This window comes from Toxorhynchites rutilus, chromosome 2 (genome assembly GCF_029784135.1).
Source record: "Toxorhynchites rutilus septentrionalis strain SRP chromosome 2, ASM2978413v1, whole genome shotgun sequence".
Taxonomy (NCBI): domain Eukaryota; kingdom Metazoa; phylum Arthropoda; class Insecta; order Diptera; family Culicidae; genus Toxorhynchites; species Toxorhynchites rutilus.
Window position 1 is genome coordinate 153,030,096 of NC_073745.1, and position 24,244 is coordinate 153,054,339.

Sequence of the window (24,244 nt, forward strand, 5' to 3'; positions counted from 1 at the left end):
AGAAAAAGTAGCACTTACTTGGGACCGTTCTTTTTTAAGTAGGCTCGCAGTTCGCCTAACCGAGCCAGTTCCATAACAATCCAGATTGGCGAACCACTGCAGATACCGATCAGTTTGATGATGTGAGGATGTTCGAACTTTTGCATTATATCTGCGGGAGGACAATAAATAAAATACCAATTCATTAATAAACGCTATATTTGTGTTTCAATATTCACAGATGAAAATCACTCACATGCTTCCTCCAGGAACTTCTCCGAGGTGGCAAGATCGGCGTCCGCTTTGCAGGTTTTGACCGCCACCTGGATCACACCGCTTTTCTGCTGAGCTTCGCCGTTGTTGTTCTCTCCATTTCCACCCGAAATGGAAAGGTCATCGAACTCACTAGTGAGCGATTGGTTCAGTTTGTTGACCAGAGTTGATTTGCCCGAGAGTCTGCATGTACCAATGTGTACATCACCAAACTGTCCCACCCCGATAATTTCATTCAGAGTGATTTGGTTCCGATCCAACTCATAGTTCCGGGCAGCCGGTGTGGAGTAATCCCCTTCCTCGTCACACATACCAAGTTCGGCATAGTCTTCGTTCAAAGTTGGCTTGTTGTTGGAGCTGGTGCTCGCTTCGAGCTCATTGTGCATTGAACTGTTCAATTTATCGCTGCTCGATCGGGTCGAATCGTGCTTCTCGGATGATTGTGAGTCGGTCATCCTTTTGAACTGACTCTTCTCCAGCGAATTAGTCGCACTATTGTTCGGGGTGATTTTTGGTGTTACGGTACGATCCCATAAGCTAATATCAGTATTGTTAAATAATCTACAGTAACCATCGACTAGATCTGCTATACTCTCGGAAGTCTTAATACCATCACATGTGATTGTCAAGTCCTCACTGTTGCCACTGACTTTGATTTTGAGCTGAGTCTTAATCTCACTACACGAGCACGTTACGCCCTTTTTGTCCTTCTTCTCGCTACTGCCTCCTCCTCCACCGCCGCCACCACAGGAACTGGTTAGATCTGGTTGGTCTTTGGAATACTTAGAACCCTGATGTTTACCCTGATGATCGCTTTTTGTCAGCGACGACGAAACCACACTGGTAGTTATCCGCTCAATGTTCTCGAAATCGGTCACCTTTGTCGGAGGTGCCTGAGGATTTACTGAGTAGGAAATACCTACGTGGGGACCGATTATTAACTCAACCCGAATATTCCACCCGCTACTCAACTGGACATTGAACTGTTCCTGATCGAACGTATACTGTGTTCGGAGCAAATCGAAGAACTTTAGCATGTACTCCATCTCACTGTAGCTGTAGACCTTCTTGTAGCCGGCCTGGATTAGTTTCTTCAGATTCTTCTGCTTAATGGTATCTATCACAGATTTCGGTATGAAGTTGCTGAAGCCCATCTCTTTCTCGATGTACTCCAGATGGATTTTCCGATCGTTTGAAGAATGATTCGTATCTTTGTAGTAGTGTCGAATTCCCAGGCAGCACAGCTGGACCGCAATGTCCTGGTCTATGTTCGGTATGTTGGACTGGATGTAGTCCTGCTTGACCTGGTCGAAATAGAAGTGACACGTGGTGCGGTCCTTCTCGTACAGTTCCTTCAAGCTTTTTGGTATATAGCGTACGCGCAGTTCCGCCTTCCACACGCTATTTGCGTGACCGACGACACCACTCGCCTTCTGCTGCATCCTTTTCGCAATCGTGCTCTTATCCACGTTCGGACAGTCCGCGTTGCTACAGGACGGGTTGAAAATGTGCGCCATCACCTGCGACATCGAGGTGTCCGGTGGCATCCACAGGACCTCCTTCGTCAACATATGCCGCAGCCGGAGGGCATAGCTTTGCGGGTTTGTCCTATGACCGGGTGACATTGAATTCACGATCAGATTGATTATCTGCCGAACATCGGATGCCTCATCGAAGCGGATCATTCGGAAGCCATGGTTCGGTAGATACACATGCAGCGTCTGTGTGTCACCGGTTTGTGCTGTGGAGGAAAAAAATGCGAAACACAAATTGAACGTTAGATGGAAAGAGGGTATCTGTTGCACTGGATGGGCAAGAGGGTGGAAATAGTACTCATGCAATCTAGCCGAGTCAAGTAATCCTATCCAACCGGTGAAGCGTGACCGTGGAATAACACTGTGGTTTGTAGATATTATTAGATGAGCAAAGGATCCAGTTTCAACGTTCAGAGTACACTCATCACGGTTGGAGGCAACTGTTATTTCCGATTTCAATCAAATTCAGTACTGAATATTTGTAAGGAACAGGATTTATGAAACGTGAACCAATATTTTTTCAGCAATTTAGCTCATCTTGCTGACAACAATAAAGTTTTTGGATTGACCAGAAATTCGAGGAAAATACAAATATTGATTCCTTCCATTATTTTTATTTAAATTCATATCAACAACTTTGTTGGAAACCGTAAAAGCTGTGGGCTGTGTAAACCCAAACTGGAACGATTCTAAGTTTCAGATCGAGCGATTCAAAACTTGAGTGAACGACATACACTGTTTGCAGACGTATCGCCATCACGCGATAAGAGCATCAAATGTACAAATGTTCTCAGAAGCCATCAAATATCGTCAATTCTTTTCATAGGCCTCATGTGATCTGTAGAGAAAATGTGGACTAGTTCAAAACGAACATCTCGTCGATATACAACTCGATGCTAGTAAAATGTTCCAAAATCATCTCTGTCTAAGTCGAAGATAAGATAAGGTAAGTAGTGTCCATGGACGACTTACGACCTCTGGAAATAACCAAAACAAAAAAAAAGATATTTGAAGAAGATAGAAAGTCGGCCTAACGATCCTCACTTACGAGAATGCTAAACCATGTATCACTTTTCAAACATTGGAACTCAGTTGTCCAGGGAAAGGGAAATGTAAGTCTTACGTGGAAACAGAGATGGGTAAAAACATTAGCATATGATAACATTAATTAAGTTAAGGAATAGAGCGTGAATAATAAGATCGAAAGCAAGAGAGAGCATATGAAGAGCAACTCACATTACACGAAAAAGTTTATACAGCAGAATAATTTAATAAAAACACTTCCATTGTCCAGTTATACCGGATAGCGGAGACAGTTGATATGATCATTATTGTGCTATAAGTAGCACAACAGCCGATGTTTCTTGCAGAGTAGAGCAATTTCAATCAGCGCTTGAATATGGATGAAGAGAGGCCAGGACTCCGACCGTGAATCGATCTCCATCGCTGATGATTGTTGCGTGGATGTAGTTATTATATAACAACACAATGATGGTCAATTGAGCGCCCTGAGTTTTGAATTCACGATCGATCGTTTAGTAAGCGAACGCACAACCAGTGTGGCTACGAATACCCCCTTTCTGTAAGATTAGGCAACAAATATATCAATATCTACATCCGTAAGAGTGGTGGCCAGGGTTGTCATAATAAAATCTGTGTTTTCGGTCTCAAAAAATATTTTTATTTGAGTTTTTTCCAGAAAGTCTGTATCGAAATCTGTATTAACCCTTTGCGGTTATTTGTCTGCTCTCAGCCACCACAGCAAAGAAGAATATTAATATAATAATTTATGCAACAATGTATCAGTTCACACTTTTTCTGAACGAGTTTTAGTGTCTTGTGAACTTATTCACGATCTAAAACGGTTCTATGCTGAATAATAGATAACGGTACTCAGTATAAACAAAAGTTGCATGTCATGCATGCTTGAGAAAAAGTCTGATACATGCGAAAGATATAACTCGAAGAAGCATTACAGCAAATATTTTTTTTAAATCTTTTTTTATACATTGTTTTGTAAATACATATCAGAAGTTTACAAAAAATAAAGGAAACTTGTTCATCTTTCATGATCTCACAAATTTATACATCACTGCTTTTTCAAGTAAAAATAATTGCGACCAGTACGACACAGTTGTCGAAATTTTATGCGACCGCAAAGGGTTGAATTTATAAGTTCAATTTTGAAGCATAATCCTAGCTTTAGTATCTTTCATTGGCATTGTTATTATGAATTTGAGGATGTTGATGGTATCCAGGTAAAAGTTTGCATTCACTGTGCTTTAGTAGGAAAAAGACAAGGAGTGTTATTTATTTATTGTAACGCCGTATTCTCCAGGCATACAGTGGTATCATTTTCTTCTTCTTTCTTCAATGGCATTAACGTTTCTGGGATCTTCGCCGTCTCAACGATGTATTATTATGTATTTTTTTATCAGCACTTGGATGAAGTTTCTGTACCAATAACACGCCTTGATTGTATTTTGAGTTCGAGAAAATTCTATGGCGAAAAATCTCCCCCTGAATCCTGTATCGTCCATTTTTATGGTCGCAAATAATGGGGTTGATACATGTGTCGTTTTTCCGACGCAGATGTCAAATGTTTCTAGAAACAAGGAGTAGGGACTAGAAATTATATTATTTATCTCTCATTTGAGACCTATTTTATTTTCAAATATGTTTCTTGATTACGAAAATAATTCATTTTCTGACAAACGATACTAGCATCCTACTAGTTACCTATTATGTGAATCCCTTTCGAATTATTGCTGGAGACAGCGACTGAAGTACAGACAAAACATGAATAATCAATTTGCTAAACGTTTCATTGGCCGGGAGCGCTATTTTGCAGCAATTTATCAGCGTGTCATCGAGATTCAATGTCCACTCGCAAATGCAGTGTATTCTGCGAGGAACGCCTCAGTACACGATAAAAAGGCAATTACGATCATAAAACGCGAGGTGAAAGTGCGAAATGAAAACATGTGCAAGTGCTCATTTCGAACGAATACGGCAAATTGAACACGCAATAAAATTTAACGCGAGCACCTGTGCGGCATCCGTTTCTCCTCTATGCCATCATTCCGGGTAGAATTCATGCTCGAATCTCAAGTCAAGTGTGCGATAAACACACGTATCAGATTTCAGCAGTGGCATTTAATCATGCGGAATGCATCAAGGGAGGAGATTCAACGGTTTTTTTTCGTTCGGTTTGATGGGCGAAATTGATACTTTCGGGTATGGTTTGTGATAACAGCGGCAGAAGGTCTTCCGATTATATGTTTGTGCATACGAGAATACTATACTTACTGGTTTGCCTCAGCGGACTGAAGTGCGGTGAGTGACCACGCGGTATGTTGAGGTCGACCATGTTGGATCCGGTGCTGCCGCTGCTTGTACTTGAACCACTGCCTCCCCCGGCGCAACCACCGGGTACGGCACTGGTTGAACTGCGAAGTCTGGAGTTACGCTTGAAGTCCGTTGCACCGGCACTGGACGTGCGCCAATGCTGAATGCTGGTCTTGGCGCTGTTGTTGTACGAATAGCGCGATGGCGACGAATGTGGGCTACCGTGGTGCCCCCGATACGGGGGCTCACCTAGACCGTTGCCAGAGCCATCGTAGCTGGAGGGAAAAGAGAAGTAAGGACAAGGAGAACGATTAGATATATCATATTTTACTTCTATTGCGTAATCCAGAAGCATACGCGTTATCCCGCTCGACACGAATTCTCCGCCGAACACTCCGGAGTGAATTCAAGTTCATTTATCTAAATTTTCCACTCAACCGTTCAAACGGTCAATAACAAGTCCATCAATAAGTTTGTAATGATATTCTTTTTTTGCCTTATAGTTGCTGCAGCAGTGGGAGGTTTTATTCACACCGATCAAATATCCCGTCAAACAGCAGTATCTTTTCCGGCTCGATTATAACCACCCGGGGACCACTTTTGTGGAGGATGCAATCTTCAATGGCTTGGCTTGTTCGCGTTTTATTGTTATTGCTAAATACCGTCCTGTGGTTAAAGATGCTGGTTCCAGTTGAGCGAATCGTTTCCGGCGGGATGATTTTTGGTCTGAACGATGGAACGTATCAGCGATCGATATAGTGTATGGTTTTTGTTTTTTTGCATTGTACACATCTTCCGCCTATTTCGAGGACATTTAACTTCATCAATCATAAGCAAAAAAAAATAGAAAATAAGTGTGGGGGGGAAATAAACCAGAACCACTGCAATCTCAGCGCATCGATAGATTGTAAAAAACGATGTTGTTTTGATAAACTTAATTCTTCTTGCGCATATGATCAGAGAAGCATTCTATCATTACCCCATCCCCAGCGGGACCGGATCGGAGAGATTAGTGATGCTTGTTTGACGAGTTAAATCGATGCATGCCCGTCGGGGCCTAGTTCGGTTGTGCGAAAATAAAAATCGGCAGCTGTGTATCTCTGCACTTCATCGAGAGTATGTATATAAATAAATCATCAAAGGATTCCATTCCAGCGTTCTAAACGAGGGTTTAGAGGGGGTTTTCTGAGAGGGCCTAATTGGGAGCGGTTTTATGGGGCTATTTTCGTTAACGTTTAGTGGTGCGTAGCGATTCGAGAATTAGGTGTAAAGTTAGCTCGGTCTAATGTTCGCAAAGCGCCAGAGAGTCTTGGATGGGTTATTCTGAACAAAAAAAAAACACAACTCGATACCTCTTTAAGAATGTTTGTGAGCGTCCATTTCATTTGTCATTGTCAATTTAGAATGCGGGTTTTCCCCATATTGTATGTTCGTAAAGTATTCTGGTGGCTTAAAATGCAAATGTTTTCTCTTCAATAAGTATAATAAACTATGCATTCAGCGGTATCTAGTCAAAGAAAAACTCATAGTCGAACTTTATATCAATCGATTTTTCTACATGACTTAATTGAAAAAATAGTATGTTGACTTCTTGCAATCAAGCGTAAAAATTTAAAATTTGATTTGAACTATGAAGGTTTTTCTAAATCGTTCTCAACATTTGCCTTTCGATTTCCTCAGGTTTTGCTTCACGGCCATAACCTTTTATCAACATATGTGTTGAGGACTTGGAGGATTGTAGTGCATCTTCAAAAAAGTTTGTGTGGTTTTCTGTAAATGGCCTCTAGCATTGAAAAATACAAATTGATGGAAGACAAATTTTAACTCTCTTTCCCGACTTTGAGAAAGGCAATTTGGAAAGCTTTGAGTTGCTCGCCAGGTTATTGATCCAAAAGTCATAGTTGAGATTTTTTTATTATTCATATTATTTTTTCTCATATATTCATAAGAACGCGTATTGTCTTGATCAACCTAACTAATTCTTTTAAACAGCTTTACGGTTCGTTCTTTACTTTACTGTTCTTCCACCAAACTGTTAGCTTTCATTCGAAGTATAGTAACGTCTCGCTCAAAAAAATTTTCACGTTATATAATGAAAACGTTGTATATTCTAAACAGACATTTTTTATAAAAAACCCCTTTTTCCCCAAACTGTATGATTTCAACATTATTTGTAGACATCATGCAAAATTTATAGAAAAACATCCATTAAAATATGTTTTACATGGACACGTAAAACAACACATTATAACATAGTATAACAAAGCTATTGTTACAGTGCTTTTTTCATAGCAATTTCTCGTACGACAAAGATATGAGCTCAATCTAAGTTGTTTTGTTTTGCTCCTTCTATCGTTTCACTCAAATTTTAAATTGTTGTTCTGTATGTATTGCATTCTGTTAACGTTATCAGATCACTTATTTTATACTTGCTAATTCCGGCTGATACCTGTATCCATTTATTTTTGTTCTTCATCTTCCTCAACATCGGTATCTTCATCCATTTCTGATTGCTTTCAGTAAATATGTGTGATATATTATTTCTGCCACTATATGAGTCTAAGGATCAGGAGCCATAAATTGGGTTCACAGAAAAATTTTGTATTCTTGTTCTGAATAATGGTTTTGCACCAAATGTATTTGTTATCAAGATTTTATGATTGCGGTTAACAAAACGTGCATCCAGGACTCAAATAGCCAAAATACTACACCTTTCAATGTTCTTTCTTCAGTTTCTAGTTTTTCTCTTTAGATTAGTTTTATATTTTGAATCATTCCAAAGTTCATTGGTAGAACAATAAATGTTGCATTCGGTGGTAGAAAAATAATTTTATCAATCTATTATCAGAGATAATTTCATCCCAACGGAAATTTTTTTTTTCAAATTTCAAATTTCATCAAAACGGATTTTGGTTGTAGTTTTATTTTTGGCTAAAAGCTGACACACTTCCGGAACAGAATGCTTTTGGAACCACTCACCAAATGGTTTTCATCCAGGCATTATGAGATACTAGATAATACACTGATGTGTCTTATTTTTGAAACAACGAGCGTTTTTGATCTTCCAACTATCGTCAATAAGTATAAAACATAGAAACATGGCATGAGAGGTATCCAGTTTTGATTCATGCAATATTTTTTTTCCTCTAGATTAGTTAATGAATATGAATATTTTGAATATTTTGGTTGTTAAATAAAAAATAACTAATGTATCGTAAGTGTTTTTGAATGTTTTTTATTGATCGAATGTGATCAATAAAATAGAACAAATGAAACGATTTGAACGAAAGTGTGATGCAGAGCAATTCAGAAATAGAAATATAACACTCCCAAAAATTTGGATATTGTGCTTCAAAACTTGATTCAAATTCCGAATTTGCTAACGCAAACATTTTATCGCTGGTTTTGTCAGTCATTTTTTTGCAAATGCTTAGTATTTTAAGTTATATACAATATCGATACATGTGAATGATGTTAAAATGAGGCCTACACTACAAAGAATGTCAGGGTACTTAACATTCACTTATTGAAAATATTAAAGTTAAGTAAATTTACATTTAAAAATGATGTGTTCGGAATTTGAGACTGTTTGGAATTTGATACAAAACGGTACATTCTACTTTTATCTGATCTTACTTATGTTGCAAACACCCAGATTTATGTCATGGAATTATGCTAATAGTATGTAATCAAAGTGGGCCAAATGCATACAACCATAGCGGCTACAGAGGAGCCACGTTTTTCTGACAACCAGAAAAAGGAATTTTAAATGAAATGTTGGATTGCTCCGCATTGCTTCTTCCTTTTATCCTTCAGTGAACATGGAAAAGTAACTCATATTGAAACAATTCATAGTTGCTGGAAAGTTGATCAGAAATATTATTATATCTAGTTCAGACAGCGTGGACCAATTTGGTGAATAAAATATTGTTTCAATCCATAAAACCGATTTGTTTTATTGTATAGGTTTAATGGAGGAAGCTATACTGGATAAATTAAATGATTTTTTCATCAACTGCATTGCATTCATATTCCACGATGAATTCCTGAAAAATATTCTTTGTTCAGTCAGAGTGGACAAAGTACACAGAGCTAGTCGTAAAACCATCTTGATTGACCTTAAAGAGGTTTTTTTTTTGTAATAATATATATTATACGAATGTGAACTTTTGCCGAAGATTTCAACTTTCAACCTTTTTGAATTTCTTGAATACATGGCATTTTTGATATAATAATGTTCGAAATGTTCTTGTCATATTTTGCAGAACACGTAAATCGCGATAATTTATATTAGGCTGTCAAAAAAGTCCTGCGGTATTTTTTTTGAATTTTCATTTGTTCATAAAATTAGTTACAATCATCTGTTTTAAGTCAAATATGCGCCGTTTTGTTCGATGACTTGTTCACAACGAGATGTCAACTTCATAATACCCCTGTTATAGAAGCTCGCTTCCTTATTGGCAAAAAACTCGGATAGCCAATTTTCACAGGCCTCTTTTGTGGCTAACTTCTGACTACCTAGCTCGTTCGCCATGGACAAAAACAGGTGTAAGTCACTTCGTGCAAGGTCCGGACTATACGGCGGATGCAAAAGAACCTCCCATCCGAGCTCCCAGAGCTTCTGGCGCGTCACCAAAGAAGTGTGTGGCCTGGCGTTGTCCTGATGGACGACAATGCGGCCTCTGTTTATCAAAGATGACCTCTTCATCATGAGTGCTACCTTCAAGCGGTCCAGTTGTTGGCAGTACAGGTCCGAATTGAGCGTTTGGCCATAAGGAAGCAGCTCATAATAGATTATTCCTTGACAATCCCACCAAACACACAGCAGAACCTTCCTGGCCGTTAATGAGGGCTTGGCCACCGTCTGACCCGCTTCAGCGGGCTTCGACCACGACCGTTTGCGCTTCACGTTGTCGTAAGTGACCCACTTTTTATCACCAGTCACCATCCGCTTCAGAAACGGGTCGATTTTGTTGCGATTCAGCAGCGATTCATATGCGTCGATACGGTCGATGTTACGATGTTTTTGCGTCAACGTGTGTGACACCCATACATCGAGCTTCTTTGTGAATCCAAGCTTCTTCAAATGGTTAATAACGGTTTGATGACTTATCCCCAGCTCTTGGCCGATGCTACGGCTGCTACTATGCCGGTCTTTCTCGGCTAATTCAGCGATTTTGTCGCAATTTTCGACGACAGGCCTTCCGGAGCGTGGCGCATCTTCGACGACCTCTACACCAGAACGAAAACGTTGAAACCATCGTTGTGCGGTGGAAATGGAAACTGTATCGGGTCCATAAACTGCACAAATTTTATTGGCAGCTTGAGATGCATTTTTGCCTTTGTCATAGTAGTACTGTAAAATATGTCGGATTTTCTCTTTATTTTGCTCCATATTTGCGACACTATAACTCACGAACGACTTAACCAAACAAAACACTGTCAAGGACTATATACCTTTCCAACAAGCTATAGTATGACTCGATACAATGAATACAACTAGAACTACGCGCTTACAACGACACCTCGCGGAAATACCGCAGGACTTTTTTGACAGCCTAATACATAAAAATGTTACAAGTTAAACATTAATAGTATTTTTTTCAAAGACAATATGAAAAAGTTGTCGTTGGAAAAACTCCTTCCTTGTAGAAAAGCCTATATTCTGATGTATCGGTCTTGTTGGAAATAGTAAGGGCTATTCATATTTATTATTTCAGAGAAAATTCAGAAATTTCTGAGAAAAAAAAATAATTTTCAATAATTTTTTTTTAATTTGTTTGAAATTTTTCAATTAAAACATAAATAATTTCCTACATTTTATTCTCTAACCAGCATTGTGTAGTATTTTTTCAATTTTTAAAGTTTGTTTTTCAGTGTAATTTAAAAAAAATGTATTTTTTATGAAAATTCATATTATTTTCAATATTCATCCTTTGACCACAATGGTTTTACAGTTATGTTTTTTTGTAAAAAATTAAGCGAAAAATTGTGTTCCTTATGAGAAATATAAAAAAACGAGTCTTATAGTGTGTACAAAACAAAACTACCAATATTAACAAATTTTTGAAAACCATTCACTTTGGCAGGGAATGGCTACCTATATAGTACAAAAAAGACGAAGAACGTTTGCAATGCATACTCAGTGCAGTGCGTGCATTGTCATAAGAAAAAAAGTTGTGACATATGGCCAGCTTGTATATTGTTCTCGCTACGTCACGAATAAATAAAGAATCTGCTTCAGGCGATTCTACAGACACACACAAACCGGTCTTTTTCAGGGCAACCAAAACACTCTACTAAGGTGTTATTTCTGAAATTTCGATGCATTCTAAAATAATATCCGAAGTGATGATTCTACATCATTGAAAACGGTATTTTTGTCGTTCATGTTGGAACGATACAAAAAGCTCCTAAAACGGTTCAGAAACATGGCTAGCAGCAAACCAAGCTTCGTCCCTGTAAATGATTAGCCATCCACTAGATTATCCACTTTTGTTCAAGTTGCAGGACCTATGCACGTTCTCATCGCAATTTGCGATCGTTGGAAAATTCTAATCGGCGCAGCGGTTCACCCAAGTGTTTACGACTCTGTGCGAAGAACAGGGGTACCATTCGGAATAACTTTGCCAAAAATTTCAATTTTAGATACCTTTATACCTTCAATAAAAATATAAAAATATAGCTTTCTATACCATTTTGTTCACAAGTTATAACCTTTTAAATGACTGATAGAACTACTACTGGAACTTTTGAAATTTTTGCTTAAAGGTTGTGATTCACACTGACAGAGCATATTAAGGGCAGCATATTTTCCTGATGAGCATTAAATATCCCACTCTTAATTGGTACCTTACAAATAACATCATATCGTTTAACTCAAAATGTAATCAATCAATGCGAAGGAAAAAAGGTAACCGATGCGCTCTGACCTTTGGCCATCATTGCTGTCATCTCTTGTTGTGAAACAAGAGTGGACACATAAGTCCACAAAACCAATTATCGATCTCAGTTGACCAATAAAAATAAGCTGTTCATCGCACATATTAAAATTCCGCTCTTTCGAAAGGTCACAGTCAAACGACTCCATCATCACCTCATCAATACGCGGTAATCTTCCGGTAAATAAGTTTAAATCACTCTGGGACGCTCAAAAATCGGCCAATCTGTTCGCGCTGCGGGAGGGTGCGTATTTTGTTTACATGGCTAATAACATCCTTCAGAAGCTGTCTGCTGCTTGAGTCACCGAACAAACATTATTACCGTTGTCGAAGAAGACCATGAATGATTTACATATGACCCACATTTAAGCACCTCCGGCAAGGGACGGTACATTTTAATAGCTATCGTGTGTGTTTGCTAGGAGTAATTTTCTGTGCCCATCAGATGGCGTCACACACAATCAGTGTTGATGCATGTTTCATTTTTCGCAGGTATCACCCGACACGTCTTCAGACTGAAACCGGAGACAGTTATGACATTCTTCGAGTGCACATTGCATTCACTCGAGTGGGCAGAGTAAACAAATTTATAAACATGTTTTCCAGTTTACCTCGTATTTCTTGGCAGTATCGTGGTGATTTGATACTCACGTAGAATAATAGTATCTACATCGATCCAATAGATATTCCCATGGTAACTGAAAATAGTTCAATCTAGGCGTAGCACTTACAGCAGGTATGCAAATGATATCTATGCTGAAGCTGTTTAGCGTTTATTGGGCCGGCAGGTGCAACAATTTTTCAGGGGATGGTGGCGTCGGACGAGACGTGGTATAATCAATAAAGACGAGGAACAAATCTCGTAGGCTGTGAAAACTAGTTGCCCTACTTCTCAATCTTTCGGAGGCAGATATTCTTTCGCACTCGGAGCACGTTTTGAATACTTCGCCTTTACAAAAGTTTTGACTTCCTTACCTACAGGTAATAGTAAAGATCGACTGTAAATATGTGCTGCTGAAATGCAATGTGTCGAGTCCCACTTTTAGCCCACACCCAACAACATACGCTCGACACACGACTATCGCAAATCTCTACATATTTCATCCGATTGTGGTACCTCACACGATCTCATAAAACCCGACGGGCAAGTGCCGGGGCCAGTAATAAAATGTGCTCGATGTACAGATAAATTGACGCTGCATTATGACTTCCTGTCCACCTGAATTTTGCAATCATTGCACATTCAATAGCTGCAGCAACAACAGCAGCACTCTTCGGCGCTGCGGTCATTGCGAATTAGTTATTGGGTGAAAATAGAGCCAACTAATTTGAATAGCCACACACAAAATCCCAGTCCCCGGGAAAACGAATCCGTTGCTATCTCCACCAGTCATCGGGAAATTGTTTGCTGTTTTCGCTGTTGCTGCTGCTGTCAATGTGATATAGTGCAATCATTTCGACAAATTGACTGTCACGAAATTGCACCGAATCTCATTTCGTTTTGCAATGTTTTACCTATCGGAGCAATTAATCTCGCCGAAGCAACCTGTTGACATGGTTCGTGGTGCAGCCAAGTATCGATTCCTCCCTGCAACAACCACATAACGTATGTGACCACAGGTTGACTTTCACGCTCCCGCTTCGAGTATTGCGCGCAAAATCAAGTTTCTCGATGTGGGAGTGTTCCTGAGATGTTTTTCAATGGAGACGCATGGTGCTCCGGCGTCGAATTTGGTTTACACAGTGCGATTTGCTGCAATGACAGTGGGACCGATACCGAACCGGATAACGAAGAATGCATTCATTTCATGAAATTTGACGCCTGAATGATTCGGACGCCTCGGATAGTGAAGTACACTGTATAAGCACGGTATGAGTGCAAACGACACGATGGATCAGTGACGAATAGATATTGTGTATTTGATTAATTCATTAATTATTTATATTTGCTTGTGTGTATTAGTTCTCATCTTGTTTACCTGTTTAATTCTCTAAATCAATGCTGATACAGGTACCCAAAATATCAATACAAAAATGTTTTTGTCACATTCTTAATGTTCTTTTTTTTTTTTTAATTCGTTTATTTTTACAGGCTCAGTTACTTAAGTTTAAAGGAGCCGAATTCTTAAATATAATTTTAAAACTATATATATAAACAATTTTCTTACATCTATGGTTAGTAAGGTGGAAAACCGATTACTCGCGGTGTACTCGAGTTTAGGAGGGTGACATATTTTTAGGAGGATGGGATATAAGGAAATTGTAACAATGTTGATGAACACTCAATTTATAAATCTATTCGTATATCTATAGTGTATTTACATTTCAACTTATTCTACTATTTATAGCAAGGGGACGAATTACCCGCAAAGGAAGGAAAGGAGGGTATAAGGATGTAGGGGCAATCACACACGAAGATCTATAGCTTTAAGGAAAACATATATATGGGACATGTAATCAAGGTCTAACCGAGCCAACACATCTCTCACCGGCACATTGGGCTGTCTTCCTCGGGCCCGAAGGGAGTTTTTTAAATTCGATCTGGCGACCAGATACACCTCGCACGACCAAACAATGTGCTCGATGTCGTGATAACCTTGGCCACAAACGCAGAGATTGCTGCTGGCAAGATTGAAACGGAAGAGTAGTGCATCTAACGAACAGTGATTGGACATGAGTCGGGAGAAGGTGCGAATAAAGTCCCGACTCAAGTCCAGACTTTTGAACCACGGTTTGAGGCTAACCTTAGGGATAATCGAGTGAAACCACCGGCCCAATTCATCTTCATTCCACTTGCGTTGCCAGTTAGCGATGGTATTTTTGCGGACTAAAGAATAAAATTCATTAAAGGCGATTTGACGCTGATAAATATCGCCTTCAATTGCACCTACCTTTGCTAATGAGTCAGCCCTCTCATTACCCGGAATGGAGCAATGTGAAGGGACCCAGATAAAGGTAATGACATAACAGCGTCTGGATAAAGCACTCAAAATTTCTCGTATTCTCTCAAGGAAGTACGGTGAGTGCTTTTCCGGCCTCACTGAACGGATAGCTTCGACAGAGCTAAGACTATCCGTTACAATGTAATAGTGTTCAACAGGTCGTGAGGCGACGCTGTCCAGCGCCCAATGAATTGCTGCCAATTCAGCAATATACACTGAGCAAGGATTCTGAAGACTGTGTGAGGTGCTAAAAAATTCGTTGAACACTCCAAATCCTGTGGACTCGCTTATAGTGGACCCATCAGTAAAGTACATATTATCACAATTGATACCCCCATACTTTTCATCGAAGATCGTTGGAGCGATCCTCGATCGTTGGTAATCTGAATATCCATGGATATCTTGCTTCATGGACAGATCAAAATGCACAGAGGAATTGATGTAGTCAGGGAAACAAACACGGTTGGGAATATACGAAGAAGGATCAACCTGCATGGAGATGAATTCATGATATGAACTCATGAATCCGGAGTGAAAATTTAGCTCGATCAGCTGCTCAAAATTTCCGATCATCAATGGGTTCATGACCTAACACCGGATGAAGAACCGAAGAGATAATAAATTGAAGCGATCTTTTAGTGGGAGTAGGCCTGCCAAAACCTCGAGACTCATGGTATGCGTTGAGGGCATACATCCCAACGCGATACGGAGACAAAGATACTGAATTCGCTCGAGTTTAATGAGGTGTGTTTTGGCAGCTGATTGAAAACAGAAACTGCCATACTCCATCACTGAGAGAATAGTTGTTCGATACAACATTATAAGATCTTCGGGTGGGCTCCCCACCAGGTGCCGGTAATTGTACGGAGAAAGTTTATTCTTTGTTGGCATTTTTTACTCAGATACCTAATATGGGCCCCCCAAGTACATTTGGAGTCGAACCAGACGAACCAGAGTTGAAGCTTTGGTTTTGCTGGTCTATGCTTCCTAGAAAAAACCACCATCTCTGTTTTCTCCGTGGAGAATTCGATCTCTAGCCCAATGGCCCAGGTTGAAAAATTGTTCAAAGTATCTTGTAAGGGTCCTTGCAGGTCGGATTCGTTTGGTCCTACGACAGACACCACTCCATCATCTGCAAGTTGTCTTAGGCTGCAATTTTGTGTAAGGCAATTGTCGATGTCGCTTACATAGAAGTTGTACAAAAGGGGGCTTAAACATGAGCCCTGGGGGAGGCCCATGTAAGAGACCCGACTTACTGCCGAATCTCCGTGAGAAAAGTTCAAATGTTTCTCACAAAGCAAGTTATATAACATATTATTCAATAGAGGCGGCAGACCCCGAGAGTGTAATTTGTCCGACAAAACCTCTATTGAAACAGAATCGAAGGCCCCCTTTATGTCCAAGAATACTGAAGCCATTTGTTTTTTTTCGGCGTAAGCCATTTGAATTTCTGAAGAAAGCAACGCAAGACAATCATTCGTCCCCTTGCCCCTGCGGAACCCATATTGTGTATCTGAGAGTAGGCCATTCGTTTCAACCCATCGATCAAGGCGAAACAAGATCATTTTCTCCAACAATTTCCGTATACAAGACAGCATTGCTATTGGGCGGTATGAATTGAAGTCGGACGCGGGTTTTCCGGGTTTTTGAATAGCTATAACTCGTACTTGTCTCCAATCATCTGGAACAATATTATTCTCTAGAAACCGATTGAATAAATTCAACAAGCGATGTTTCGCCACATCAGGGAGGTTTTTCAGCAAGTTGAACTTAATTCTATCCGATCCCGGAGCAGAATTGTTACATGAGAGCAGAGCAAGAGAGAATTCTACCATCGAAAACTCGGAATCAAGATCGCACCTACCTTGTGGTATATCTCGAACAATTTTTTGCACAGGAGCGGAATCAGGACAAACCTTCCGTGCAAAATTAAAAATCCATCGATGTGAATATTCTTCGCTTTCATTCGTTGAAGAGCGATTTCTCATGTTTCGAGCCACTTTCCATAATTTTTTCATTGACGTTTCTCGTGACAAACCTCCCACGAAATTTCGCCAATAAGCACGTTTTTTCCCTTTGATTAAGTTTTTAAATTGATCTTCAAGGGCTAAATACGTTTGAAAATTTTCAGGGGTTCCACGTTTCCGAAAAGCTTTAAATGCATTCGATTTTTCTACATAAAGCTTGGAACATTGGCTATCCCACCATAGATTGGGAGGCCTTCGGGAAATGGTGTAACCTGGGATGGGTTTCGTTTGAACGCGAACCGCGCTGTCATATATCAAACGAGAAAGGAAGTTATACTCCTCCAATGGAGGTAAACCATCTCTGGAATTGATGGCTAGAGCAATCGCGTCCGCATATTTTTTCCAGTCAATGTGTCTTGTGAGGTCATATGCCATGTTTATAGATTCAGAAGAATTCGACCCAATGGTGATGGAAATTTTGATTGGCAAGTGATCACTACCGTTGGGGTTCTGGATTACATTCCACTTGCAATCTAACGATAGTGAATTCGAGCAAAGCGAGAGGTCAAGAGCACTTGGGTTAGCAGGAGGTTTAGGTACACGTGTTGTTTCCCCAGTGTTCAAAACGGTCATATTGAAGCTGTTACAAAGGTCATATATCAACGATGAACGATTGTCGTCGTACTGTTCCCCCCAGGCAGTTCCGTGAGAGTTGAAGTCTCCCAAGATCAATCGTGGCTCAGGAAGGAGTGAGCACATGTCATCAAGTTGTTTGCGGCTAACCGCAGCTCTCGGAGGCCAATACAAGCTGACTATACAGAGGTCTTTGCCTCTGATGTTTGCATGACAAGCAACAGCTTCGATCCCTCCAATAGGTGGAAGGTCAATTCGAAAAAATGAGTGGCACTTATTGATCCCCAATAGTACCCCTCCGTATCTGTCTACGCGGTCCAAGCGTATAATATTAAAATCGTGGAAAGAGATATCATCTCGCGAAGAAAGCCAAGTTTCGGACAGAGCAAAAACATCACAATTGTAGTTATGAATTAAAATTTTGAATGTATCCAATTTAGGGATAAGACTACGACAATTCCACTGTAAAACAGTGATATCTCCGACCTCTCTATTTGAATTAGACATCAAGAGAGATAATCATTGCAAGGAGGGGCCATGTTTGCATCAATTGCTGCAAAATTGTCTTTAATACTGGAAGCATTGAGATGACAAGGGTTCTGATGGAGTCGGAAACATTAAAACACTTGAAGATTTGGTCCAAAAGGTCAGACAACTTTATAAATCCCGATTGGGAAGTTGAACTGGACGGAATAACAGGGACAGTTGGGGTTTTTGATGTCCCCTCGAGTGCTGGGCCATTCGGAGGTGAATTATTCCCACGGAAACCAGGAGGAACCTGATTTTGCTTGTCCGCTGCACTCGAATTTTTAGGCATGCTAACAGGGGGTATCACCGGAGGGGCTTGTCCTTGAACTTTGGGAGTGGTCACATTTTTGCGCCGGGGATTCCCTTGGAAAATGAACGGTGTGCCCCCGTTAGCTGTGTCCGCTTCTATTTCGTCAACGGGCAACGTGGCGAAGACATTTTGTGTGTTGATTGGTTGTTGTTGTTGGGCCAGTGGAGAAGCGCCCTTTAAAATATCCGCAAAAGTGCGTTTCGAGCGTTCCTTCAAAGAGCGCTTCTGTTTCTCCCAGCGACTCTTGTAATTTTCACAAACTGAGAGCTCGTGTGGGGATCCCCCGCAATATGGACATTTATGCTCAGTCGCACTGCAGGATTTCCCCTCATGTTGCTCTCCGCAAGTGGCACAGCGCTCCTTGTTGGCACAATAATCCGAAGTGTGACCAACTGACTTGCATTTGTTGCAAGTCATGGGCTTTGGCACGAAGAGTCGCACAGGTAGTCTCAATTTGTCCACCATAACGTAGTCAGGGAGGGCGGCACCAGCAAAGGTGACTCGAAACGAGTCGGACGGCGTAAATTTAGTTTGGTCCCCATCATGGGAAAGTTTCCCGAGTTGGCGACAGTCCAAGATTTTCACTTCCATTGAGGGGAGCTTCTTGAACTTGCCTTTTCCTTCTGCTTTTATTTGTTCGCTCGTCAGACCCGTTTCAGTTATCACCCCCTCAATTTCTACGTTATGGGAGGGTATAAATGTTCGATATTCGAGAGTGAAATGTTGATCAGCAACAATCTCGTTTGCGTGTTTCCGTTCATTCACGACAACTCGCAATTTGTTCGGTCTAACCCTGCGAATTTCAGATACAGAAGTGTATCTGGCCAGATCTTTCATGATCTGAATCACGTTAAGGTTTTTTCCTTTCGGTTTTGGCCGGAGGAAAACAACCCAAGGGCCAGTTCCAGGTGCATCTTCTGGATAAACTCTGACACGTGGAGCGGAGACAACAGAGGGGGAAGACGAGGACGAGGACGAGGATGAGGATGAGGACGAGGACGAGGATTGGGTTGGATCGGAAGCATCAGAAGGGGGAAGCGAAATCGACGATGGGAGAGGGGGAGTGGAAGTAACAGTGGGTTGAGAAGGGAGGCTTGCTATTTTCTTAGAGGGGGGCTTGGTAGGATGAGCGGATTCGTCCCCAGAAGAATTATCTTCCTTATGAGGGACTCGTTTATGTTTTTTCCCAGATCTTGTATGAGATTCATTATCGGAGATCTCCATCTCTGGAGATCCTCCACTATTCTCCATTTTACAAAAATTTCTGTCTTATTTCTAAATTATTATTGATTTTAACAATAATCTTAAAAAAAAATAGCAAAAAAAAATTATGATAATAATATCAAACAATGAACAAATGAATTGAATAATAATATTAATAATAAATATGTGTACCTTAATATATAAGTTGTTCCAATAATGCGCTCTACTGCCCTAATCAGGGAGAGACAGAGGCTACGCGCTACGGAGACAACACAATAGCGCAAGAATAGCTTACGCAGCCACGTGATGATGAATCCCGTTTGCGACAGTCACGCGATGGCGATCCCGTTATGCCGAATCAGTTCAACAGCCGCAATCCGGCTCGCTGCAAGAGCGCTGCTTCCTTTGTTCCTTCGTTCCACTTCACAAAAGGTCAGGTCGAAAGCGGACAGCAATGACCTTCACTCGTACACGATTCACTCGTACCAATAGCACAATAGCAAAAGTGGCAACGCACAATACCGACACTGAACTTTACTCGTCAAGAGTTGGATAGCGAATGATTCTTAATGTTCTGATGCTTGCAAATAATGTTAAAAAAATATATCTTAACAAAGTCGATGTTTCATTTCTGAATCGCGAAAGCACCATGTTTCATAGCATTCAGCTACATTCCAATTCACATCCAATGAAAAAAAAAATATATGCCATTTTTGGATTTTCACATTTTGCACATTCCCCAACATACATAAAACTCATAAGACTGACAAATCATGTTGATATATTGCATACGGTTAATGAAATATCCGCTTACTGCCACCCGTGTAACAAAGTTGGAGTGATGAGCGAAACTCGCAGTGTATATCTCAATTTCAAGCGGTTTGATGATAGGTAACAGCTGCTGCATTTGAAAACAACCAGGCTGAAAGCCCGCCTAGATTGAATTATGTCGAGCTTTTTTGACTCTATAAGTTACACCAAGGGATAGATATAAATACACACTAGGCTCGATCAATCATTTTTATCATTGCAGTGTCTACAAACTCGATACTGTAGATATGCAAAGCAAGGGCTTTCCATCAAATGAACAAATATTGCTATCCGTGGGTGATGAATAACATGTATGTTGAATCGATGGTTGCCTAATACAACAAGTGGTACTTTGAAAAATAATAAATTGTTTGCACTAAATGGAAACTTGTGGAAACGAGCAGATAAGTGTGAAGATTTCAAAAACACAATGCTGAAGGAGAGCGGTTATGGATCACGTTCATTGGTGAATTTACAAAAGGTTTGATTTTTGAACTGGCATGAAAAAATCCACATTCATCCGATATGATATATGACTTTTTGGGAGGCGATCTGGCGTACTGATTAACATCTGTAAATCTCTCGCTAAAGCTCACGGGTTTAATTCTTACTCCCGGGTCCGAAGTCTTTCTAAGATGAAAAATGAAAATCGACTCTCCTCTCAGTCGCCTCTGACTTGAACTGACGAGCGTGTAAGAGCGAGGATGGCCGATGAACTATTCTAGTTAATGGTTATTCTAATTGACGTGACGGATGAATACAAATCTGCCTCTTCATTCAACCTGCCTTCAATCCACACTACTACTCCCCCTGATATGAATCCCGTTACTCGCGTTACTCGTTAATGTGTGGTTCCATTGTTTACCCACCGTAAACTCAAACCAATGAACTCAGACAGTTACTAGCTATGCTATGAGGTACTCGCGTTAGTATTAGTAAATAGCGTGCGATTTGGGAAGAATTCAAAAATAAAATTAGTTCACTTTGTCTCCTTGTTCAATTTTGTGAAAAAAATAGGTTCATATCAACAAAATGCACAAATTTGTCAGAGATCCTGAGCACAACACTGCATGCTATTTTATATGTGTGAGTAATTCTCGTGTACGATACAAAAAATCTAGTTCACTTGTAGTATATGCCATACCACATTGAACTCAAACATCGATACATGCATACGTGATACATGAGAGAGAAACGAATTTATTTTGGGGAGAGTCATTTTACTATGCAATGAAATCCATTTGACAGGGAATCATAAAATGAGGTAGTCGAATCGTAGAGTGCGATAGTAACTAAACGTCCGAATGACTGTTGAGTCATATTGACGGAGAAACTGCTGGAAGAAGCCAAAACTCATTTCCAATTGAATGCGATTTTCTTCATAATCCCCTGACTATCCTCAGTCGAATATGACTTTGTCGAGCCAGCCAAAAAGGCTAAAAGTCACAATTTAGAGAAAAAAAAATCTATTTATTGTACCAATTATTCATCGAATCGATCGATTTGTCAACGTGAACACTAGCGATTAACATTTGAACAAGGCGAATAGATTCAAGAATAACAATTTTTATGATCTACTTCTTAATCATTCGATCGCAGATATTATTCCATATTCAAGCAGGTTCTGGATACTTCATCTTGAAATCAGAATATTAAAACATTAACAACGATTAAAAATATGTATTTTTTTTTTTATTTTGAATTGAATACTCTCATACGAGGTGTGTTCAAAAAGTAAGGTGGCCTTAAAATTCCGCGGACGATGTACATTCAAATTTATTGTTTTTTGTGTTGTTATTTGAGACATATTTCCCGAACATATGCTTACGGTCTCAACTATAGAGCATATTTAGTTTGTTTTTGATAGGTACAAAAGTTACACATTGTTTGGTGTGCCCGGTGATTTTCATCTGTTAGAAGTATGCTTAAAGAATTTATTTCAGAAAATTTGCTTCAAATTTTGTGTCAAATATAGAGTTGTGGGCTCCACAACACTTGAGTGTTGACAGTGGCAGTGAGTCTGATCTGAGTTGAAAATTATAAGCGGAACGGGATCTTTTATGATGACCAAATACAGATGATAATTGTTTTGGAAAATCGCCGTCTATTAGACAAGTCGCTGAAAATGTTAACACATCGGGTGCCAAACAATTTTTCCGGATGTTTTAACCATGAGATGTGTGTTGGTGATGTTTGTTTCAAAACTGCTTAATTGACCCAGAAAGCTCCGCAGCTTTTAGATGACGTCAATGGTGATCCTGATTTTCTCAAAAACATCATAATTGGTGACATATCATAGCTCAATCGTCCGAATAGAAAGACCAGGAGAGCCAAAAACCGAGAAAAAAAGCACGACAAGTTCGATCAAATGTCAAAGTTCTGGTAACTGTCGATTATCGTAGCGTAGTGCATAAGGGAAAATATGATGTAGTGAGTCATAATGCAATCATCAGGTCGTTCGGACATCAAAGTTTTACCTTAAATTGCATTTGCGGCAATTAATACTAAAAGAAATACATGTTTTTGTAAAGTGTGTATTTTAGTGTGTATTATTATGGATGTTAACGAAATGAAACGAAACGATTTGCGAGGCTTTGGAGAAGCAGCTGAAGATGGTTGACTGGAATTAGGAGAAAATGTTTTGGTTGATTGATCTTTTATATTATAGTTGCTATAAACTATGAATTGCATTCCCTTATCAAATGATTTAATTGACTGATTTTTGTATAGACACTTCACTACGAAGTTTATATGTATCAAGCCTTGCAAATGATCATTTGGAAGGTGAATAATTCAAGGTGAGTGCAAGGATTGATCCACAAACAAGTTCGCTTAGCAAGCCTTTTTTCTACAGAGGTACCCCAAAATGCTTTTATGTATGTACATTAGAGTGCCAATAAAAATGGTCATCTTGAATTCGACTTTTTGCAAAAACGTTGACTCCCGCAAAAAATACCTTATGCAAAATTTTAGCTCAATAGGATCTTATTTACCAGCATCGCAAATACTTCAATGATTGAGTTTATTAAAAACCCAGGGAAATGAAATCGTCAATGTCAGTGTCTAGATTCTAGATTTACTGTCCAGAGAGTCGTTTTCTGACAAAAAAGAAACAAATGACAGAAGACCTCTACATTTCTTGCAATTTGAAGACATTTGACATCATTTTTTTTCAAAAAATCCTGGTTTCATGGCCTCCTCCCTTAGGTGATTTTACGGTTTTCAATAAATTCAAACTTTGACGTCATCATCATTTTCCAGGAAGTCTCGTTCGAAAATTCTAAGGTCAATCTTTTCGTATACAATCATTAGCACTTATATACTATAATAGGAATTACATAAAGTCGTAATTAGCGCGCTTCTTACCACAAATTTCAGTATCGAGCATTTTATAGTCCCTCAAAATGAGGCCTAATCAACAAAATGAGTAAACGTTGCGTAATTTTTTTACGCATTTTATAATAAGCCACTTAACTTCGAAGCAGATGAGAGTAACAGCTTACGGTTCTCCGCAGAAAACACGAATTGTATTGTTCGACTTCTAATATAATCCACTTCTTATTCATGTGTCACATGGATCTGATGATGCATAATGCTCTGCTACGATTGGCAATGACATTAATATATTAAAAATTGTGCCCACCGCTACAAGAGTTTACCAGTGGTATATGCGTTTCCAAGATGGCCGTGGATATATTGAAGATGACGAACGCCCCGGAACGTCCCAGCACACCTAAACCCGATGAAAACGTGGAAATAATGAAATAAATTGTTA

At 39.7% G+C, this 24,244-nt stretch overlaps 1 protein-coding gene across 11 annotated transcripts in view; it reads right to left on the bottom strand.

The window, feature by feature from the left end:
- LOC129770788 (uncharacterized) overlaps positions 1-24,244 on the bottom strand; it is a 337,533-nt gene that overhangs the window by 41,052 nt on the left and 272,237 nt on the right. For all 11 annotated transcript variants that reach the window (XM_055773873.1, XM_055773872.1, XM_055773871.1 and 8 more), the window contains 3 exons: positions 5,097-5,410; positions 236-1,993; positions 19-151 (listed from right to left, as the gene is read on the bottom strand). In XM_055773873.1, coding sequence (XP_055629848.1) covers positions 19-151; positions 236-1,993; positions 5,097-5,157 — 1,952 coding nt within the window. In that variant the 5' untranslated portion in view covers positions 5,158-5,410. The remainder of the gene's footprint in view (positions 1-18; positions 152-235; positions 1,994-5,096; positions 5,411-24,244) is intronic.